This window comes from Lycium ferocissimum, chromosome 7 (genome assembly GCF_029784015.1).
Source record: "Lycium ferocissimum isolate CSIRO_LF1 chromosome 7, AGI_CSIRO_Lferr_CH_V1, whole genome shotgun sequence".
NCBI classification, from domain to species: Eukaryota; Viridiplantae; Streptophyta; class Magnoliopsida; order Solanales; family Solanaceae; genus Lycium; species Lycium ferocissimum.
The window spans coordinates 28,723,638-28,745,864 of record NC_081348.1 but is presented as its reverse complement, the minus strand read 5'-3'; the positions used below and the strand labels follow the sequence as shown (position 1 = coordinate 28,745,864).

Below are 22,227 nucleotides of genomic sequence, written 5' to 3'. Positions count from 1 at the left end.
CCTTTTAAACTGCAAATATGTTCCTTATTTTAAACTGGAAACTAAAGGAAAGTGCACCAAACAGTTATTGTATACTTGGGAATCCTTCATCCTCTCCTTAAAGGATTCCATGGGAATGGTCTTCTCTTAATTATCTTTTTGAAAAGAAATTTTATAATAGCACGTTAAAATACAAATACAAGTATTAATCTTTTCTCGGTACTTGGTGTCAAATATTGTCAAATTTCTTACCAATAATTTTTCCTTAATCAATGGATACCTCATTTAGAGAAAGAAAAACTAATGAATTATCTCAGAATATAGTACTCAACGCTATTTATTTTTTTAACTAATCCAACTCCACGATTGGAGTGTCACGGTCATGATTTTGGCTAGCTATTGTAATATCAAAATTAGATTTTACAAACCATCCCATCGATCCGATTTCTCTTTGACACTAGTACAATTTGATATTATCTTTAAACTATAATATAAGAGTGAATGTGGAAATGTAACACAATATCACGATATACAATTGATCGATTCTAAAAACCGTTGACACCCCTACTCCACAAAATATTTGGCATCTCACAAGATTGCGAACGCTCCAAATGACTTATACTTAGGCTATAAAAGGTTCAAATCTAAAATATAAAACACAATCAAAGTTGCATCATTTTGCAATGCTGCAAGTATGGTACTGAGAATTCACAATATCCTTCTCTTTCTATCACCCTTTTTGCAAGGATTGGTGAAAGTAAGAATACCATTCTTTATCCATCCAATTAAATTGAGTATAAACGATACTCAAGTTGATTAAATATACATAACATTCAATCTATAGAGTGCCAAAAAAAAAGTCAACGCGAACAAAATTAGCATAGATCATAATGTATTATTATCTTGAAACTTTTGCGATCCTTGACTCTCAAAAAGGTTTGCCTGCAAAATGTAGACAATTTTAAAATGTTAATAGCTAAATGTGTCCTTTAAAAAATAAAAGTAAAAACTTCATCCAATATGAACCTGATCAGGAGGAACTGAATAAGACCTTTGTGAATGTGCATCAACATTAAAGCAAAGAGGTTCCTATGCAAATGACAAACATGAAGTTAATTGAAAATGAAATTATATATATGACTATTTTTTTTTAAAAGCAGTTCATTACTATTACCGTAAGCATTTGAGTAAAGCTGGGATATTCCATCGAAAGAGAAAACACTGAATTATGGGATAAGCTAGCACACGTCATATTTTGAGAAGCACTTAAATCAGAATTCTCGAAAATGGTTCCCGTTGATACACCAATTAATAAAAAAACATAATGTAACTGAGTAAACATTGTCAGAGTTGATACATATGTCAGAGTTGATACATATATATATATATATATATATAAATGAGACATTCTAATCATTGAAAAAAAAATTTGATATACCTGATTGAAAATATTTGCATTATCAGATAGAGTTCTATCATCGGCTCTCAATCCAATTTGGTTAACGCGACTTGACTTGTTTCCTAGAGCTTTCTTGCTATTTGCATTTGCCTCAAGGCAGCCTTTGTCCCTCTTTTTACGTCGCGTCCCATCTTTCTTTTTTAAGCCTTTGGCTTGTGTGAGGATATCTTTGCTATTATTTGCTTCTGATAAATCTTTTCCTGAACTGCTAGTACAAAGAGATGGAGCTGTCACCTTCATGATTTCTTTCAATTTTGAACTTAGCTCATTTGCACACGCTATTGCTTCCTTATAGCCATCATCTGTTTCAGAAGCTTTTGCCGCCAATCTAACAAATATAGGACAAAGAACTCTATAACGATTCATAGTGATCAACTTCGGATCCTTGATCTCTATGTCTTGCCCATCAACTTCTTTAATATCTTCGGCTTTTGCATCTATTGTCCACCTTTTTAAAATGTACTCAGTGGAATTCTACTAACTCCTTTTTGAGAATTCTTATTGTATGACAAAATAAAAGCAAGTACAAGATATATGGCCTATCTCTATCACCCTAACAATATACTCTCGAGCATGCCCATGCTTAATACATGATGGATAAATCGTTCTCCTCACATCTATTCACTTTCATTGACAAAGATTTCATATATTCATCTTGAAAATATGTGAAAATATGTGATGTATATACCTCTCTAGCATGAGCCAAAATAGAGACTTGTGCTTTTAATACCGGAAATCGTTGTGATGCATCACAAGTATCTTGCAACTCATTATATCTCTTATCCTTAATTGCTCGATCGTAATGCTTAAAAAATTGCACGATATTGTAATCAGACTGCAAGTAATCCTTCAAATCACCATTCAAACTTTCACTCAATTGTGTGCTATTCATACCACCTGAAAAAAAATTCTTTCCGTATGCCGCAAATAATTTTTCTCTTAATGCATATATTCCTTGCAACCATTCATTTTCATGAAGGTTATATTCACCAAGCATGCTATTCCAAGCATTTATAAATTCGTCCTCATCCACATAAATGCATAGTGTAAAATCACCACGAAAGGAAGCGTACCTTTTATAAATTTGATTGAGATGTTTAGTTGCATTTTGCTCCATGTGCCAGACGCACAACCTGTGATGAACTTCAGGCATCACGAGTGAGATAGCCTTACTTATAGCAGCATCTTGATCTGTAAAAATTGTTACCGGTTTTTTTTTGGGACATCGCTTTGAAAAATGTCTCAAACAACCACTGAAATGACTCTGAAGTCTCATCATACATTAAAGCAACTCCGAAAACAACCATTTTCCTATGATTGTTCAATCCAACAAAAACCAAGGGTGTCTGGTAAGTGGTATCAAATGATAGCATATCTCCAAAAGTCTCATAGTCTATTATCATTTTTGAATCTGCCCAAAATATATTTGTGATCATGTCATCAACATCCAACTGTACCGCAGAAAAAGAAAGATGGGTCGTCAATTCTCTTCTTCTCAAAGTATTCTACTAGCACTCCTGGACGAAACAAAAAAAAAAAAAACATAGTTACCATTTTTCTAATATTAGAATCTAGTAGAATTAAGAAGTTGTCATATATTTCTTATCAACATTGTGTGTAAGTTTATTTACCTGCTTCCCCTTGTCTTATAGCTTTTTGTCGTTTTGTTCGGAGGTAGTTCTTCTGATCTAACTTGGTGTAACCCAAATTTACTCTGCCGCTAGCTTGAAGACTCATAAAATCAAATGTCGCTTTAGAAAATAATCCAGAGGATGCTGCTAAATCTATTTCATGAGCCTGTATTTTCTTGAATTTATCTTTTATCAGATGGCAACATATGGACCATTGTCGGTGGAACAAGAGAATGATTATGTTCCAACTCAACTTTAGTAATACGGTACTTTCCCATTGACTGACGGGTAACAATAATATGAGCTTGACACCCTGTTCGAGTTTCTCTTCGGGATTTTTTAACTTGTTCTTTTTGTTTATCATTCCTACGAAAACCCTCCTTGTAACATGTAATCTTCCGTGACGTCACATAACCTAATTTCTTATTTGTATTGACGTACTCTCTGCGAACACTAAAACCAACCCTTCTTGCATACTCATTGTAAAAATTAAGTGCATTCTCATCACTATCAAACTCAAGTCCAAGTTTCGGCTCATAATCTACTAGCCCGTGAGAGTTACCTTGTAAAATTTCTTCTGGAGTAGTTTCACACATGCTTTCCCCCAAATTCTCAATTATACTTCAAAATAAAAATCAACACATTATTCAATTCCGAACAAGGAATCAACGTGATACTAGATCAACATCAAATAACCAAACTTTAAAATAAACAAAGGAATCAAAATTATACAAGATCAAACATTAACTAATATTAAAAGAGAAGAAGAGAGTAAAACCTTGTTTTCCAAAAGAATCACTGGAAACCTTAGATTTCTTAGGAAAAGATTAAAAGGTACTTGTAAAAGATGAATAATCCCATATCATTTAGTGATATGTATTATCTTCCAAATGGAAAGAGTTTTGGCGGGTCAAAAAGTCGGGCATAGATTCCCGCCATCTAACTTCTTTTTTCTTTTTTCTGAGAAAATATTATTGTGCACTTTGCGGCTTTATTTTGAAGTTTAAAAGGTAAGAAACGTGGGTGTACATACTAACAGCTGTTTTTAATTATTTTAATAATCCTTTGAGTTAAAATGGATCTCCACCATGTATTTTTTAATGGTACACATGTCATTAATCTATAGGGCCATTAAACATTACATGACCAACTTCTACTGGATTGGATCTTTATCCCTCTATCTTATAGTCTTATTTTGCTGGCTGGCAGGTCAAGTATAATAAATGTGATCCTAAATTTGACTCTGCTAGTCGCTGAGTCATCATCTCCTTTTACTCTTCTAAGTTCGGTACAGGAACTGCCTCTGACCTTTTTCATCATAAATTTTTTCTTACATTGTTCTTTGAGTATAAAACTCTGATTAATGTTGAAAAACCCACTCACAAAGCACACATTTTGACCCATCAGTTTACATTTACCAATTTAAAAAAATGGAAATAAAAAAACTAAACCAATAGAAAATAACAAAGAAAAAGAGAAGTTCTTTACTTATATTAGGTGGGCCCGTAGTCAGCATAGGCTGCCTAACCAGTTCGAGAGCAAAGAAAGGATCCGTCTCATTTGACACTAGTATTGATTATCAGCCTGATTGGATGGGCTTAAAAAAAATTGTTTATAACATATAAGTAAAAAAATAATTTTTGTGTGATTTTTTTTTTAGTTTATAAAAACCATGTTTTCAACATATATAAGGATAAACTTAACACACAAATTATTTTTTTGCTTATTTTAAGACAAAAAATTCTTATGTTTTGTAGAAAACACTCAAAAAAGTTCCTCATTTATTGCTTATCCAAACGGGCTCTATATGTTATTTTTAAAATTTTAGCCTCTTCCGCTCCATTTTGAACGTCTGACGCCTCTTCTCCTCCCGTCTTCATATACTTCCGTTTCTCTTGATCAGAGTTCGATTCTCACTTCTTTTACGGTATTTTTGCAGCTATTCTTGTTTCGATCAGAAGTTTAGTAGTGTTTGTGCTATGATAAGTTTCATTGGAAGTTTAGCAGCACATCTTGTTACACAATTGACTAGTAAGTTCTATTCCTTAATTAATTTCTCTAAATTGGTAATATTAGAGACCTTTAAAGCTGTAATGAATAATACCTGAAACACACTCCTATGTAAGTGTAGACACGTAATTTTGATTCTTCCCGATATTTCACCTTATAGTATCTAAATATTTCTTTTAATTTTGTTTTTCTCGATGTGTTGCTTTTATTTTATTCTATTTTTTTTTTTAATAGGCTTATTTGCGAGAATCAAAAGAAAAAAATATTTACTATTTTTAAAGTACAAATTTTGTGTTTTAAAGAAAAAAATTATTACAAGATATGCTTTATAGGATTTAATTTTGCTTATCCAGTTATTTATTTTAGATAGTACTTTTTTTAGTTATATAAGAATAGTTATTAATTATTTTTGTTTTAAGTTAACACAGAGGGAAAATGGAAAAGATGACAAAAAGGGGAAGATATTTCCCTAGATTTAAGCTTTCTAAAAAAATAAAAAATAAAAATAAAAGTGGACACATCAGCATAACAAATGGGGATCATCTTTTTCTGTTGCATGGCACACAAAATAGAAGGGGAGGGGGGCCCACATTTTTATTTTTTTGGTTTCGATTTGTTTTCCAAAAATAAAATATATTTATCTGCACACATCACACAATACACAGTGGGGAATCATTTTTTCTAAGAGAGACAAACGGACAGATCAGAAAAAAAAATAATCATCTTCTTCTTCATTACTATCCCCATACCCAAACCACCACCTCCACTATTTCTTCACCAAAAAAACCAGTCATCAAACAGACCCATAAACGCCACCGACGTGTTCCCCTGTTCTTCGTCCAAACACGACCTTTAAATACCCCACAAAAACCAAAATAAACCATCATCGAAAAAACAAACAAAAACATGCATGAAAACCTAGAAATTCTACCCTTCATCTCTGTTTTTCGGTTAATTTTTTAGCCAGAATTGTGGGTTTGAATTCGAAATTAACCATGTCGAATTCAGCCACAGATTTGGGTTAATTCGTTGGGGTTTCGCTTTTTTTTTTTTTTTTTTTTTTTTTGTCGAGGTCGTCGGATTCCGGTCAGGCATTGTTTCGGCCCTATTAGTAGATGCAAAGTTGATTCAATTTGAGGTCCATTTCTAATTCCTTCACTTTGATATTATCATTTTTGTGTATTTTCTTGAATGGATTTGTGTCGTTTATCATGAATGTGTTTGGTTGGTGCTAGTTTCATGACAACATGCAATTTGCTTTTGATCTTATTCTGCTCACGTCTCAGTGAACTGGTTTTGGAATTAATGCACTATTGTAATTAAAACTCAAGTGGGTACTTAGATATTAGTGTCTTATTATTTGATTCACTCGACTTTCATTTGGTAGTATAGATTTAAATGGGCTACAGTGGGTTAATTTGAGCATAAAAGGATGGATTTGGGCTGTTGGAAGGTTGACCATTCAAAATCATATTTTCGGGGCTTCGTATGACGTATTATTTTGTTCTTTGATACGTGCTAGATCCGATTTAAACATAGGCAAATTGGACATTAGGTAGGCAAATTCTAGGTCCGTTTATATGCGTGCCTGCTTTACTCGTTTTTTTTTTTTTAAGCACATGTATTCATTCTTGGGTGGGATGTCCCCGAAGAAAATTAATGTAAAAATGAAGGCCGTTCGTGGAGAAGACCCCGGGACGTCGGGGATAGCTTAGTATAGTTTAGCGTAGTGTATGATAGGTTAATTTTCTCTCATTTTTCTTTTATTTCGGGTTGTAATAATTTAGACTTTATTTTTGAGCTCTTCTCATGTGTGTGTGCTTTGTTTGTTTTATCTGAGTTTATCTGATTGAGTTTCTGCTTAAGCCAATACGAAGTCAACAAAGCGACCGTGCTTGAACCACGGGACTCGAGGGATGCCTAACACCTTCCCCTCGGTCAACAGAATTCCTTAACCGGAATCTCTGTCGCTGATCAGTTTTAGAGTCAAACCTGTTCTTAAAAGGATAACTATTTTAAGGTGACTTGGCACACCGAAACCCATTGTCAAGTGGCGACTCTTGTTATTTTGAAATAATCCCTTTTAAAACAAATTTTGGTCACTTTCGATTTGAATACCCTTTTAACATATAAATTATTTTTGTGTGAAAAAGGGGTGTGACATATATAAGGATGAATTCCTGGTAGCTAGCTCCTTCCATTCCATAATTTCTAGAACTAACAATCCTCATTGTTGTTATGCTCTGAGTTGCTTGATCGGTGTTTTCTGGAAATGGCTTAATCCTGGAGGCACCGTGCACTAACATCTCTGCTTTGGGTGTTTTGGCATTGTTGGGACAGGTCTAATTCTTATTCAGAGGGACGCTTTGGCCCTTCTGAAATCTTGTGATGCTGGAAGATAAAGGTTGGGAAGATCCTCGTTCCGTTAATAGCCCTAGAAGGATCTTGAGTTTTTCCAAGAATAGGAAAGCCACTGTGTTCTTTCCAGATTCAGATGACAGAGGCTCTGGATTTGGTGTTTCTGGAGACCAGGGACCCAAGACTTCTGAAGTTTATGGATTTGTTGGCTCCATTACTACTGTTGTTGCTACAGGTATCCCCATCTTTAAGAAGCATAGCTTGTTACTCAGAACATATCCTATGATTGAATATGATGTGTTTGCTTCAGATTTCATAGTTTGGCAATACAGTTGAATTTGTTACTGTTATAATGTGATGCAATCTTCTTATTTGGAAATGCCCATCATGGCATGAAAGTTACTTAATTCTTATCTTTTGGTTCCACTGCTTCGCCTTCCGAGGAATGCTTCTGCCCAGGCATCACCGTTATCTGGATAAAGGGCAGACTATGCTAACTGATTTTTCTTGGGAGTTGAAATCTCTGGATATATTACTCTGCAAATATTGAAAACAACAGATGCAAATGCTAATTTTCATTTTTCTACAAGATGTTGTCTGTTAGCTTACATATGTTGTATGTATGTCTGCTGTGATTTAACCTAACTCCGCTGGTACTCCAGTGGTCTCAACGGTCATTTGATTTCATGCATACGGAGTCTGATTGGTTTCTATTATTTTCCATGAGCAGTTCTTTTTCTGGTGTGGGCGTATCTTCCCGAACATTGGTTGCATTCTTTGGGAATTGTTTACTATCCAAGCAGGTAAACAAGATGTACTTGCAGGCTTGTGTCATCTTTACATCTTGTCTCAAAAAAAGCCTTTTTTAATTAGGAGATATTATTAATTTCATGGTATCATAGTCCAAATTTACTTACCTGGCTTGTCTGAACCAGAGCCAGAAGCTGGCTCTGGTTGAGCTTAATTTATTCCAATGTCTGGATCTCTTGTGGCGTTTGGTTGAAAAAAATTGGGATTTTTTAAAATGTTTTGAACAAACACCTTGCAAAGAGGATGCGTTATATTTTGATAGATATGCTCTTTAGTTGCATTTCAGAGATTGATATATATTGGTCCAACATTTTAGAAATTTCAACTGCATGAAAGGGACTTAAAGCATTTGCAGAATGCTTGAGAGGAAAAGAATTTTCTTGGCAGAATAAGCTGGTTACTTACTAATTGTCACAAGATATATTTAACATCCTGTTAAATTGTTGTTCGTTTTTTCAGGTACTGGGCATTAGCTGTGCCAGCTTATGCGATGATGACTATAGTACTAGCTCTAGGATTTTACATTGGTCTCAACTTCTTGGCTACCCCTCCTCCAACTTCTTTCAGCATGATATATGGTAATTGTAACCTGACTTTCTGGTCATGACAGTTGAAAGGATTTTCCATGTGTTTCTGTCTTGATGCATGTAAAACACAAATTTAGCATTGTTTGTGAGAAAATGTTATGTATAGTTGTTTTTACGTAATGAATGGGGTCTAGCTCTTAATGTTTGCTTTCGCTCTTTTCTGCAGATGAATTCACGAGAGAACCTTTACGCAATGGGCCTCCAGTAGACAATGATGAGCAACCTATAGAGCCTATATCTGATATTCGGATTGATCAAATTAATGACCTCATGTTCAATCCAAGATGAGAAACAATTATCAGTTTCATTTCCTTCATTTTTCAGTTTCTCTTTGATTCACCCAATTCAGGTACTTGGACATTAAAAGTAATATAGATGTGGCTTCTTCTATACCTTTTTGACATCCATGTATCGAGGTTTAGAGGTACTCATTTGCTTTCCATCTGTCTAATACCAAAAAACAGATACAATGGAAAGCAAGGTAGATTACTGTTGGGGAAAAAAGATCAATTGACTTGCCACCTCCTCCCCCCCTACATCTTTTGTATTAAACATGCTGCGAGTCAGTTTTCCTGTATCCATTGTAATGATGGCAAGAGTTCAATTAAATATGGAAAAAAAATAGCCTGTACTTTGTATTGTGTGTTGTGCTCTCATTTTGATTCTCTGTTATGTTTGATGAGTTCTCATCTGTAAGTTTCTTGACACTAATCGGTTAAAATCTTAAATTCTAGAGAGTGACAGAGAGAGGTCATTGAATTGAGTTCGTTTCAATTAGAATTCGTGTTTGTCCAAAGCCAAATTTGTAAACAGTATAAGGCCACACCCTTGATTCTCAACTTGTTACATTAATGTTGAGTGGTTTAATTTGCATACACTGAAATGCAAATAAGTGACCTGAAAATAAGGTAACTTGCTACAACATTATTAAAAGTACTATTCTTCACATTATCAGGACATATGAGTGAAGTCCTTATTTTAGTAGACAGATTGGTATTAGCGGAAGCTTTTGCAAAGTTTCTCAAAGAGACCCTCCTAGCATAACGGAAGAATCAACTGTCGGTGGAGATCAATTCTCCTGCTTTGATTGTTTTGGTAGAGTATTTTTCCTTTGCTCGTTGGTATTAACAAGGTGTTTACTGTTTAAAAAATTGACTACAGAGTTAGGGGCGCCTTATTTTTCGTCTTTAAGTAACATATGTTTATCCAAGTATAAGTAGATGGGATATCAATTAGAGGCGGATCCAGTATTTGAAGGTTCAGGGTGCCACCGTTCAAATAGGGTAAACGGGCGGTTTCTTCAAAATTGAGTTACGGTTCGGGTTATTTATCTATTTTGATTAATATAGACAAATCAAACGAATATGCGGATATCGGTTAACGATGCCTAAGCGGCCCTTTTTTTTTTTTTTTGGTAGGAGTAAGAGGCCTTATCCTCTAAAACTTTGAGAAAGATAAATATTTTGTACGTTAAAAATCTGAACCTCTATAAACCATTTAATACCGTTATCTCAATAGATTCATACTCTATTTTCCTGATGTATTCTTGCAGATACATAGTGTAGAAAGAGTCAAAATTGTAGCTTGCGGAAAGATCGAAGCAACGTTTAAATTTGAAAACTCTTAACATAATAATATTCATCATTTTAAAACTCGAATTTGTTTTAAAATTTTGAAATTTACGATTTACATATATATTTTTTAATATTTATGTGACATTTTAAAATTTAGTACTCATTGATATAGGATACGCACTCAATGCACGCATAAAGAGATTAATACTTAAAGAAAGAGGAAGTAAAAAAAGCCAAGAATTAATTAAAGCATAAAAGAGTTAAACTCTTTTGGATTAACAAAGAATAGCAAGTTAAAAGAATTAAAGATACAAAAACTGAAAAAGTATAGAGCTGAAGCGTGCATAAGGAAAAAAAAAAAAAAAAAAAAAACATGCACAATGGTACTGCACGCAGGTTCGATCTTTAGTCGCAAGAGCGGCAGGTTATGCCCTTTGCCAGTGGCACTTTTCACTCTTTTGTTCTTGGGGGTGGCAAGACTTATATATATTTCATTTCTTATACATATCCGCATATATATACCAAGTTTCAGCCGAGCGGTCCGGGTGCCGTGGCATCCCCATCCATCCACATAAATCCGCCTCTGATATCGATTAAGTACAAAAAATGGGAGGAGCCTTCGCAGACGGGCAAATGGATATATGGTATTACCTCAGTTCACAAAATACATAATAAAGCAACAATTCATTCCAAGCCAAATAATGCGACAATAAATTCTACAACAATCAAAGAATTTAGGCTGTCAAACGTTTGAACAAGCAGCAATATCGATTCACCCAAGTCGTGAATTTTGTGGTAAGGCATCATAGAAGAAAGGTCTCACGCGCAATTATCTCATCGTACCCATGCTACAGAATCAATCTCATCTCTTGCTTTCTTGTACAGTTCAAGCCTCTTGACACATTGCATTCTTCTCTCCATCAATGCAGGGTCTTCATCTAACAATTCTGCAAGTGCCTTCCCCTGATAAACATATTTTCATATTTTTTAAAAAAAAAAAAAAAAACTGTCAGCACTCGTACAATCAAGAAACCACTAATTCGGTGGGGATGAACACGGAGATTGTACCTCTTTCCTCCCAATCTGAGTGTAGAAGTAGTTTAACAAAGATTGTTTGGCCTCCTTCACTTGACAATAGACCACTGCTTTGGGGAGTGTGTTCCTCAATGTATCAGACACCATATTCACATATGATGATACATTTGAACCTATCCGCCGAAAGTGATTCTCTCCATACCGGTCTACAGCAGCAGCAGCCTCCGGCTTTCCCCCTTTCTGGGGAGTGTGTTCCATCTCCTGAGGGAGTTTTCTGAAGAAATCCACTGTCAAGTAAGCAGATTCCATGTCCACTAGTCTGACTACCGTTTTTCTACCTTCATCCCGAAATTTTTCCAAGGCTTCATTAGATGCTGCAGCTATTGCAGATTGCAAACTGGGAAACCGCTTCAACTCCTGCTCCTCCAATACATTTAGAAATAATACGAAAAGGGAGAAGGGGTTAGGTAGGAAATAAAATTTAACTCACCTGACATTCTCCCATAGATTTTCTTACTAGTTCCTTCAACACAAAGTGAACCTGATATGTAGTTTTGAGGGTTAGTTGTATGGAGACTTCCGTTGATAAGGAGCATTAACCATTTTTGACACTGATAAATTTTGAATGATTACTTACAGCATCAACAGAGGCTTCAGCTGGGCCTCTGAAATAATTTAAGGCCCCGTCAATGAGCCGTCTATAACCTTGCTCAGGTGCTATCAAGTGAGGCTGGTAACCATCTGCCTCTGAAACAACTTTCCTCACATTTTGCACAGAAAGATATCGGTCAAACGGGAGTTTTCTCAAAGCAGCAGGTAGTTGGTTGTCAAAAACTCCATAAATTCGATCACCACCAGGTCGACTGATTGACAAGAAGCGATTAATACATGTTAAATATAGTCTAGGTGCAAACCAAGCTATAAACTAGAAGTAAATATTGAATGTTTATCCCTTACGGACAAGATAAACGAGTGTGACGCGTCTACTATAGATCTTTTTGATTTTTCAAGTCCTCAAGAGGGAAATTTCTTCAAATTCCTTGCGTTTTATGGGTGCTATGTCACTTTTGGTGGTCTCTTTTCACTCTCTGCCAAAACCTTCTTTCAACTCTACTCCCGACCTTTTTGATTTTACAAGTCCTCAAGAGGGAAATTTCTTCAAATTCCTTGCGTTTTATCGGTGCTATGTCTATAGTCTAGGTGCAAACCAAGCTATAAACTAGAAGTAAATATTGAATGTTTATCCCTTACAGACAAGATAAACGAGTGTGACGTGTCTACTATAGACCTTTTTGATTTTTCAAGTCCTCAAGAGGGAAATTTCTTCAAATTCCTTGCGTTTTATGGGTGCTATGTCACTTTTGGTGGTCTCTTTTCACTCTCTGCCAAAACCTTCTTTCAACTCTACTCCCGACCTTTTTGATTTTACAAGTCCTCAAGAGGGAAATTTCTTCAAATTCCTTGCGTTTTATCGGTGCTATGTCACTTTTGGTGGTCTCTTTTCACTCTCTGCCAAAACCTTCTTTCAACTCTACTTTGTCAAAAACTCCATAAATTCGATCACCACCAGGTCGACTGATTGACAAGAAGCGATTAATACATGTTAAATATAGTCTAGGTGCAAACCAAGCTATAAACTAGAAGTAAATATTGAATGTTTATCCCTTACAGACAAGATAAACGAGTGTGACGTGTCTACTATAGACCTTTTTGATTTTTCAAGTCCTCAAGAGGGAAATTTTCAAATTCCTTGCCATTTATGGGTGCTATGTCACTTTTGGTGGTCTCTTTTCACTCTCTGCCAAAACCTTCTTTCAACTCTATCCGACCTTTTTGATTTTACAAGTCCTCAAGAGGGAAATTTCTTCAAATTCCTTGCGTTTTATCGGTGCTATGTCTATAGTCTAGGTGCAAACCAAGCTATAAACTAGAAGTAAATATTGAATGTTTATCCCTTACAGACAAGATAAACGAGTGTGACGTGTCTACTATAGACCTTTTTGATTTTTCAAGTCCTCAAGAGGGAAATTTCTTCAAATTCCTTGCGTTTTATGGGTGCTATGTCAAACTTTTTCACTCTCTGCAAAACCTTCTTTCAACTCTACTCCCGACCTTTTTGATTTTACAAGTCCTCAAGAGGGAAATTTCTTCAAATTCCTTGCGTTTTATGGGTGCTATGTCACTTTTGGTGGTCTCTTTTCACTCTCTGCCAAAACCTTCTTTCAACTCTACTCCCGACCTTTTTGATTTTACAAGTCCTCAAGAGGGAAATTTCTTCAAATTCCTTGCGTTTATCGGTGCTATGTCACTTTTGGTGGTCTCTTTTCACTCTCTGCCAAAACCTTCTTTCAACTCTACTCCCCCCCCCTCTCCCCCTAAAAACACAAAAAGTCCAGTATATAAAGGCATGAATAAGTTCGAAAAATGCCTAGTGAAAACCCGCAAAGAACAAACATACCCTCAACATGTGTCGCTAATTGATTTATTCCCCTTGTGCTTTGGTCTCCACTATGGTTCCTTTTGATGTCCTTACAATAATGGAAGTTAGATTATGTGTTACATTTGGTGCTCTCTTTCCAAAAGTCTTCTTTCCACTCTACCCATCTGCCCCCAAGAAAACCAAAAAAATCCCATAGATAAAGTCATGAATAAGTTCAAAGAATGCCTACTGAAAACAATCATAAATGACGAGTATTAAGCTTGCCACAATATGGGACTAGCAAGTCTTGGGCCTAGTTTCCCTATTTTTGGAAAATTAAGAGATAAAAGAAAAGAAATCCACTTACCCTCCATCTAGATGCTCCTTAAATATCTTATCAAAAGCACGGCAAAGTTCCAAAATAGTATAGAGTTGAGCCTGTAATAGACCAGTTCGGTTTCTGAGATAAAGGAAAATCTCTAAAGCCAACAGTAGCAACGAAAGATACAGAAATCAGAGCTTACGCCTGCATCAACAGCAATAGGCCTTCCAAGGTGGTCCATTTCTGATTCAAGTTCATCTATGCTTTTATTGATAAGTGAGGTGATACTTGGTATTCTTCCCTTAATAAATTGTTCCAAGTGCTGAAATGGAAACAAAATGTGAATATGAACTCTACCTAACTAATTTATTTAGGAACTCCTTACATGAAAAGAACTAAAAGTATACCTTTGACAGTAGTTTTGCAAGGTACTCTGAACCCATTTTACTAGCCAGATGCCCATAATCCGGACTGGTAGCAAAATATTCACGCTCCTTTCTTCTTGCATAGATCATGTCTACATTTTTGTTTATGTCAGCTTGTGAACGATTCACAATACCAACCCAGGGATGTTGCAAACGATAAGATCTTCCTTCAAGAACCTTAAATTCAAGGAAAATGAATCAACTACTCGTACAACAACCTGTGCTACCAAATTATAGCATATAAAGGAAACATTGACTCAGAGAGTGAGATTCAGTTATCCTATCTGATTTATGAATCAATTAATATAGATATGAAGTTCCCTGGTAATATAACAAATAAAAAGAACTCACATCTAGAGCATTAGTGCCTTTGTCCATCAAATCTAGCTTGGTCAACACTCCGAATGTCCTCTCACCTACATGGGTTGCAATGTAAAACTTCATAATTGATAATGACGAACATTGTACATTCTCCCCAAACGTTAATGTCAAAAGAATATACCTGTTGGGTCCACTTCCCTTGCAAGTTTTATTGCGTCAGAGGTGGCAATATCCTGATTGGCAGGAGAAACTGCTAGAATGATGCAGTTGGGCTACATGAGACGAAAATAGATCAGATGAAGAGAAGTATACAAACCGAGCACATGTCAGCAGAATGATAGTTCCAGCAGCAAGCCAACTTATGTATGGAAATAAACGCGATAACTAGCAAACAATTAGAGACAACCTATTTTTCACACTGCTGAATGTTAGTAGCAAACCAACCATGCATGAAAGTAGCAAACCAACCATGCATGAAGATAAATGGAAAAACTAGCAAATAATGTGAGTAAAGACTTGGCCTAGTTTCATTCCAATGAATTTTCTCGATGACACAACTTGACAAATTCACAGAACTGACAGCAACAGAAAACCTAGCAAACGATTAATGTGTTCACCAGCTCATAGTCACCAATATAAGAGTTGCTGTTATTTGGCATTATGTTCCACACTAACTGAACATTGCTTGGAGATCCAGTCAAGGGAACGACACACTTTACATGATTTATATTCAGAATAATTATTCTGACTGCAAAAGGTATATAAAAAAGTTTTCAGTTACTCATTATTTAGTTTCTCACAATCCGTGACATGTAGCATTCTGTTTTTTTTTTTTTCCCCTTCAAATACACTATTCAAACTGAATCACCAGATGTTAAAGGGAGGAATGTTTAGTATATTATCTAAACAAGAGTATTTATCTCACATTTGTGGGTTTTGTCTACAAGAACAAGAAAACTTCCAGGTAAATTTTGTGAGGGCTGCAGTCATTTTGTAAATGTAGTTATATTGGAAATCTTGGAACTCCTAAATCCTAACTAGTTAAATCTCCAAGCATTTCCACTCTTAGAAGACTAAATCCTACATCACGTATAGATGGGAAAGCTTTATGCACCATTTGAGGTTTAGTCTCTCTCTTTATGAGTAACATCTCAACAGTCAATACTAATAAGTATCTCTACTTTTTTTCCACCACAGAAAGAAAATAGAGCATAATCAGAAAGTAAAATTAATTTTCTTTACCTTCTCAACATACGTTCGAACCATGTTTTCAATGTCTTCAACTATAGTCTGAGACTGCCCCTCTGCAGTAATGAGTATTGTTGCATTGAAAACAGCTTTGATAAGACTTAAAAAGAACGCAAATAATGAAGGGAAGCATGGAACATACCAACAGCCACTTTTGTTAAACCAGGTAAATCAATCAGTGTTAAGTTCACCACTGCCAAGACAAACGCACAGTATGGAGTTAGCATGATAAAGAGAGAATTTTATGCCCTTTAGAACAGTCACCCTACTGATGGAATGTGGAATAAGATTACTTTTTGGGAGCATAAATGAATCCTTAAGCACATATAAAGAAATCATGGACATCATACCATTTGGAGAGTATATGCTCAGGTGGATAGGAACAGGAGAAATCATCTTAGTTTTCCCTGTGATTCGATCAGTTTCATCCGCAATCTCCTTCCGCACCATGGCTGTTAAAAAAAAATCATAATGAAAACACTTATTTTGTCGAATGAGAATCCAGTACTCATAGGTAAAACTGTTGATACATGTGCCTGAGGGCACACATACATGTCACTTCACATGCACACACACATTTAGAAGAGTGAAAAAAAAAAAAGAACAAATAATTAATCGTCTGTCTCCATAACTACTCTTCTATGTACAACTGAACATGTTTCTTAGCTATTTCAACGTCATTAATTGTCATGAAATAGTGAAGAGTTTAGATAAATTCAAAAAGGGGCAGGGGAGGATTAAACTATTGCCCCAAAAGTAGAAGAAACAGTGGAGGTCATTTAATATGTACCGAAATCTGTGAACTTTCTTCTCGGCATATGACCAAACTCTGCATATTCCTGCTGTCCTTCATCAGTCTTATGAAGCTGCAGCACCAATGGTCTCCTTGTGACAATTCCTGAATAAATAACACGGACAATTTCATTCATAGCCCAATGTAATTCACATAATTATGATAGAGAAAGAAGTATGATAAAGATAAAATAAATCAAAAGAGCTCACCTGATCCACGAGGAAGAAAATCTCGAGCTACTATACTTTCCAATACAGATGACTTTCCAGAACTCTGAATTAATGCAAGCAATCAGCAAAAACAGTATTAGCCTATTACCATGAATGACAGAGGTAAAATTCAAAGTTCCACCTTTTCACAACTTGAAATCTAATCAGCACAAAACCATATTCAAGAATCTCATTTCCTTTGAATTCACAGACAACAACTAAAAAAAGTTACTCTAAGAACAATCAATAGCAGAGGTAAAAAAACTAAACATAACCAAAATTCCACCTTTACATTACTTGAAAATCTAAATCAGCACAAACCCATATTCAAGAATCTCATTGCCTCCACATTCAGCAAAAAGTAGTAGCAAGAAAAAGCTTTTACTCTAAAAGATCAACCAACAGCAATGGCACAAAAATCAAGATTCCTCCATTTTACAACTTAAAATCAAAATCCAACACAAACCCATATACAAGAGTCTCATTTCCACCTTAATCAACATGGATCTACTGATTACCAAGCTCCCCAAGTTAAATCCTATATAAATCAAGAAACTCAATTAAGGTAATGGGACATACCTGACCACCAACAACTGCAACTGAAGGAAGAGCATCCCATAGAGAAGAAAATGCATTATCACCACCACCATAGTCACCAAGAGCTGTACAAGCTCTCTGAATTCTATTCACCAAACCAATTAAACTCTCCATTAGTAGATATATTCCCTTTCCCTTTTTTCTCTTCTTTCAACTAAAGAAAAATCCTAAACCCCAGATCTGTATATCTGAAGAGAAAAGATTGGTAATTTTAAGAAATCAAGATTTGGAGTTGAAAGTGAAACTGTGTAGATAGAAAAGGGAAAGGAGCCAGAAGGGTCTTTGAAATTTGGACTTGGTTTCAATTTTATTTCTACAAAGGAAATAAAGGGTTATATTGCGACATATGCGCATTTTTGTCCATTATTTTGATCTATGTGTGGCTGTTAGGAGTTGTACCTTTCCTTTTTTATTTTTTCAGTAGTCCTATCTTTTTGCAACGTCTTGGACATTTTGAATTTTGAATTATGTGGGTCAGTTTACTTATAGAAAGGACCCTTTTCGAATGAAAATAATTTTCACCTTAATTTTAGGTGTCAAATCAAAATTTTGTGTATTTGGATTTAAAATTGCACCTTATTATTTGCAGTTTTACTTCAGAATTAGCAGTAATGAAGTATCGGAGTTCTAATCCTCATAAAAATTCTACTACGTTTTACTACTCTATTATTTTTCTTCTTTTACAATTTGCGTGTCAACCGCTTTTTCTTCAAGGTGGGTAAGTGAATTGGAGCTCAACAAATTTGCAAGAAAATGATTTCTCTCTCTTTGTTTTTGATACTTGATTGCCAGGGCTAGGACCTTTCTCAGATAATCCATATTATTATATGTAAACTATAGTGAATTAGTCCGCGCTTCATGTAGTTATAAAAGACACAAATAATTTAATAAATATTATATATATGGTAACAATTTTCATACCTCAAGCAATATTTACATGTTTAAACCAAACAAAATAAAAACACAATATTACATGTTGTCCGCAAAAGCTTCCAGATGGCTTGGCTTTTATAAATGGACAATATTTGTAATATTAATATACACATTTAAGTCAAGATTTTTATATTTTTATTGGGAGTTTCTCCCTACATAAAAAATTAAAAAAATACAAAAGATACACCTACTCGACTGTTTCTATATATACGCAGGCGTAAAAATTGATTCCATAGACAAAAAACGTTAAGAATTCACATGTAATCATCTTTTTTAGATCAATATTTATTCTTGCAATTTACAACGACTTTAAAATAAATTATATAAATACGCCATTTCTCAAAGTTTAAAAAAAAATCTTAAAATAAAACATACACGGGTCTTATTCCTGTATATAGAATTTTTAATATTACTTTATTCTCTCTCCCTCCATGTTGCTTTATATTTATCAATTTTCACCCGATGCATATTTTTGCTAGTTCTAAAAACTTAGACATAACAAACACCAAATCGAGGATATTTTTCAATCATTAAATTGTATTCCTTTTAAGCAATCAATTATAAATTTTGAAACTTAATTAGTAGTTAGCAGACTTCCAACTATAAATTACTAATTTGAACCAAAAGAGACTGCAAAATTACAACAATCATAAATCCATATAAAAATTAAACTTAAGAGCCTTCATAGAGGTACGTAGGAAAAAAAAATAAAGAAGAAAATAATACAATACTCATATCATTACGACCTTAATCATTAGAAAAGAAGAGAAAAATATTGAATCAATATATAATTTTTCAAGCTCTTGTTGATATCCACTCTCAAGAGCCTTATGCTTCTTCAAGTCAAACAAAAGCATGATTATAATGGGTAGAGTATCATAAAACAAAAAATATGAATTTTATACTTCAAATCATAAGTTACAAATTTGAACAAAACGAAATTATAGACTTACAACAATCATAAATTCATATAAAAATTGAGCTTAGGAGGCATCATATAGGTACATAGGAAAAAATAAATAAATAAAGAAGAAAATAATACTATGCACACATCATTACAACCTTAATCATTAAAAAATAGAAGGAAAAATATGGAATCAGTACATAATTTTCCAAGCTTCTGTTGATATCCACTCCCACGAGCCTATCACAATTCAAGAGCCTTCTTCTTCGAGTCAAACAAAAGGATAAATATAACCGCAATGAAAATGGAGAATAACCTTGGGTAGAGGCTCATGAAACAAAAAATATGAATTTAAATAGATAAAAATGAAGGAATACCACAAGGCATCTAAAACTTTTAAATTAAATATGTAGGGATTATGAATATGAAAACTCGAAGAACATGAGAGCTATGAATATTATTGAAAGTAGAAATTTAATAGATGAGTTATGGAGGTAAAGTTTCTGAAGTGAGTAAAGGGTGAAAAAAGACAAATGAAGGAGAAAGAAAATTGCAAATCTTATACTGTAGCATACTACGTGGGTCAGTTTAAGAAAACGGACACAACCCTATTTATTAGTTGGGCTTTATTAGGCACATCAAACGGAGCAATATTACTAGTATTTTTTTTCCAGACTTTTTTTCCATATTACTCCATTGTATTAAATATATTGAAGTAGAAAACACAAAGTAATGAAAAAAAGGAGAAAAAAGATAAATACAAATGCTGGCCACATAGAGGCACCACATCACCTTATCTATGTCTAACTTTATTATTATATATATAGATGTGACCTTAACGGCCTTCGAAAAAGGGTGGAATTAGAGACAAAAAAGTTGAAAAAAAAAAAGAAAGAACAAATTAGATTTTATGCATTTTTTTCTCTATAACAACCAACTATTATTTAAATGTCAAATGTTGTTATAGATGTATAACAGTCATTCTCTATAATAGCCAAAAAAAAAAAAAAAATTGGACCCAGTGATGCTGTTATAGAGATATTTGACAGTAGTTTTTGCAAATAATATTTGGCTGTCTGAATTTATTGAAAATAAAAAAAAAAAAAAAAAAAGTGAAAACAGGTTTTTAGGTGTTCTTCAAATTCCAAATACAACTTGAAGCTGTATTTGGAATTTTCATGGCCAAATGTTGATTTTCAAATAAAGTGAAAATATTTTCCGGAACAAAATGACAAATTCTCATGGCCAAACGGGTCCTTAAATTGTTTTACCTTGGGAATTTTCACAAGCACAAAGAATTTTGAATCAAACTCTTCTCTAAAGATAAATGAGAGAATACATTTGCAACTTGGGCAGGAATTAGAGGGGAGAATGACCAAAAGGAAAACAAAGATTCGCGAAAAATATTCATGGAGGACAGCTAAATATTGATGTGAAATATTCGTGGAATATCATAAACCTATGATTTTTTAGTAGAAGTAGTATATTTTGTTATTTCTATTACTATTATTTTGGATAGAAGCCAATTAAAAAATTTGAATCTGTGAGTTCTGAATTATAGAAAAAGCAGTTTATTGGGTTCTGAATATTATTGCTTGAAATTAGGCCATGCTCTAGTTCATCAAAATCTTAGAGTCAACGAAATATAATGTTTCATGAGAATCCGTGATATTGTCCAATACCAGTACAAAAACTTCTAATTCATCACAGGGGACAGATAGTTTATCGGTGTTTTTATAATCGAAAAGCACAGAGAAAAAAGATAATGTCATGAGCTTGGAGTGAAACGTAAACTTCTTTTGAAATTCATGCACATTCTATGAAAGATTACAAAATGTCAAACATACATGATTTTAGTCTATATTTACCAAATTACAACTAAAATAATTAACTTCAGCAAATAATATAGTCATGTCAATATTGATCCAACTCCTCAAAGTTGAGATCTAAAGGAATTCTGTTTTTTTATTTTTTATTATTATTTTTTTTAAATTAACTGTATTGCGCTTTATTATTTGAGGCACGACTTCTTCGCTTCGATTCAACCCTTTAAACAACAAAAGAATGACTTTTCTTATTTTTTTTGCACTGCAAGGTCACACACCAGAGCTGTTTTAAAATCAAAGAAAACACTATAAAATTGAAGAATTTCTGACAGAAATCCTAAACAAACGAGAGAGAAGAAGGAGTCACAGAGAGAAGGTTCGAAATTGTTATTCCAACTGAAAATGTAAATTCCTTCTTGAAGGAAAATATCTCTGCCTATTTATAGTCAGTAAAATAAACAAAAATACATAAAATGAAAAATTAGAATGGACTATTATCTAACTGATCTGATTTTGGGTTAACTAACTGATCTATTTACATTTGGGCTAAATCTTCTGATTTGCTAATGTTCATGTTGGGCCTTCAGTGGGCATTGGGCCTGTATCCCTTCTGGAGCGTTTTATCAACATTTTTGGAATCAATTGGACCATGGCAAACTCTACAGTAGAAACATAAAAGGCGATTGTCACACACTGAAACACAACCCCACCAGCTAAGCTAATTATTTAGAGACCAATTACTCGTTACAGTTGATATAGTATATACAATTAGCTAGGTCCATTCACC

At 34.3% G+C, this 22,227-nt stretch overlaps 3 protein-coding genes and 1 long non-coding RNA gene across 8 annotated transcripts; 1 reads left to right on the top strand and 3 right to left on the bottom strand.

Annotated features, from left to right (window-relative positions):
- Window positions 1–864: 864 nt before the first annotated feature.
- On the bottom strand, window positions 865–3,665 carry LOC132062091 (protein FAR1-RELATED SEQUENCE 5-like). The gene is made up of 8 exons (XM_059454735.1): window positions 3,282–3,665; window positions 3,070–3,235; window positions 2,896–2,955; window positions 2,690–2,849; window positions 2,029–2,571; window positions 1,418–1,886; window positions 1,006–1,068; window positions 865–921 (listed from the first exon to the last, which is right to left on the bottom strand). The coding sequence occupies exons 1-8, from the start codon at window positions 3,663–3,665 to the stop codon at window positions 865–867; spliced, it is 1,902 nt and encodes a 633-aa protein (XP_059310718.1).
- Window positions 3,666–4,909: 1,244 nt separating this feature from the next.
- LOC132064191 (phosphatidylinositol N-acetylglucosaminyltransferase subunit P) lies at window positions 4,910–9,472 on the top strand. 5 transcript variants are annotated; one of them, XM_059457096.1, is made up of 6 exons: window positions 4,910–5,100; window positions 6,152–6,217; window positions 7,406–7,672; window positions 8,168–8,240; window positions 8,707–8,825; window positions 9,001–9,472. In XM_059457096.1, exons 3-6 carry the CDS (start codon window positions 7,468–7,470, stop codon window positions 9,120–9,122), a joined length of 519 nt encoding a protein of 172 aa, XP_059313079.1. In that variant the 5' UTR covers window positions 4,910–5,100; window positions 6,152–6,217; window positions 7,406–7,467; the 3' UTR covers window positions 9,123–9,472. The 5 variants fall into 5 exon arrangements, with proteins under 5 accessions (XP_059313079.1, XP_059313080.1, XP_059313077.1 ...); XM_059457094.1 differs by having other exon boundaries at window positions 4,911–5,100; window positions 7,420–7,672; XM_059457097.1 differs by lacking the exon at window positions 6,152–6,217 and having other exon boundaries at window positions 7,420–7,672.
- A 1,560-nt stretch (window positions 9,473–11,032) lies between these two features.
- LOC132064189 (phragmoplastin DRP1E) lies at window positions 11,033–18,092 on the bottom strand. The gene is made up of 15 exons (XM_059457092.1): window positions 17,760–18,092; window positions 17,181–17,244; window positions 16,969–17,076; window positions 16,529–16,630; window positions 16,321–16,371; window positions 16,173–16,234; window positions 15,112–15,202; window positions 14,961–15,025; window positions 14,592–14,786; window positions 14,387–14,506; window positions 14,230–14,300; window positions 12,081–12,306; window positions 11,934–11,984; window positions 11,477–11,860; window positions 11,033–11,371 (listed from the first exon to the last, which is right to left on the bottom strand). Exons 1-15 carry the CDS (start codon window positions 17,889–17,891, stop codon window positions 11,243–11,245), a joined length of 1,851 nt encoding a protein of 616 aa, XP_059313075.1. The 5' UTR covers window positions 17,892–18,092; the 3' UTR covers window positions 11,033–11,242.
- Window positions 12,981–13,338, bottom strand: LOC132064190 (uncharacterized). Its single transcript, XR_009416518.1, has 2 exons — window positions 13,273–13,338; window positions 12,981–13,149 (listed from the first exon to the last, which is right to left on the bottom strand). It is a non-coding gene; the product is annotated as an uncharacterized LOC132064190 (long non-coding RNA).
- Window positions 18,093–22,227: the final 4,135 nt, after the last annotated feature.

What these genes read in the sequence shown, in the direction of transcription:
- LOC132064191 (XM_059457097.1), top strand. Translation starts at nt 7,468, where the DNA reads ATGCTGGAAGATAAAGGTTGGGAAGATCCTCGTTCCGTTAATAGCCCT. An exon ending in TACTACTGTTGTTGCTACAG is followed by an intron (nt 7,673 to 8,167) that starts GTATCCCCATCT and finishes TTCCATGAGCAG; the next exon opens with TTCTTTTTCTGGTGTGGGCG. An exon ending in ATTGTTTACTATCCAAGCAG is followed by an intron (nt 8,241 to 8,706) that starts GTAAACAAGATG and finishes TCGTTTTTTCAG; the next exon opens with GTACTGGGCATTAGCTGTGC.
- LOC132062091 (XM_059454735.1), bottom strand. Translation starts at nt 3,665, where the DNA reads ATGTGTGAAACTACTCCAGAAGAAATTTTACAAGGTAACTCTCACGGG. An exon ending in ACTTCAGAGTCATTTCAGTG is followed by an intron (nt 2,572 to 2,689) that starts GTTGTTTGAGAC and finishes AGTTCATCACAG; the next exon opens with GTTGTGCGTCTGGCACATGG. An exon ending in GAGAACGATTTATCCATCAT is followed by an intron (nt 1,887 to 2,028) that starts GTATTAAGCATG and finishes CATTTTAAAAAG; the next exon opens with GTGGACAATAGATGCAAAAG.
- LOC132064189 (XM_059457092.1), bottom strand. Translation starts at nt 17,891, where the DNA reads ATGGAGAGTTTAATTGGTTTGGTGAATAGAATTCAGAGAGCTTGTACA. An exon ending in AAGGGAAGTGGACCCAACAG is followed by an intron (nt 15,026 to 15,111) that starts GTATATTCTTTT and finishes CAACCCATGTAG; the next exon opens with GTGAGAGGACATTCGGAGTG. An exon ending in AAGGAGCATCTAGATGGAGG is followed by an intron (nt 12,307 to 14,229) that starts GTAAGTGGATTT and finishes CTTGTCAATCAG; the next exon opens with TCGACCTGGTGGTGATCGAA.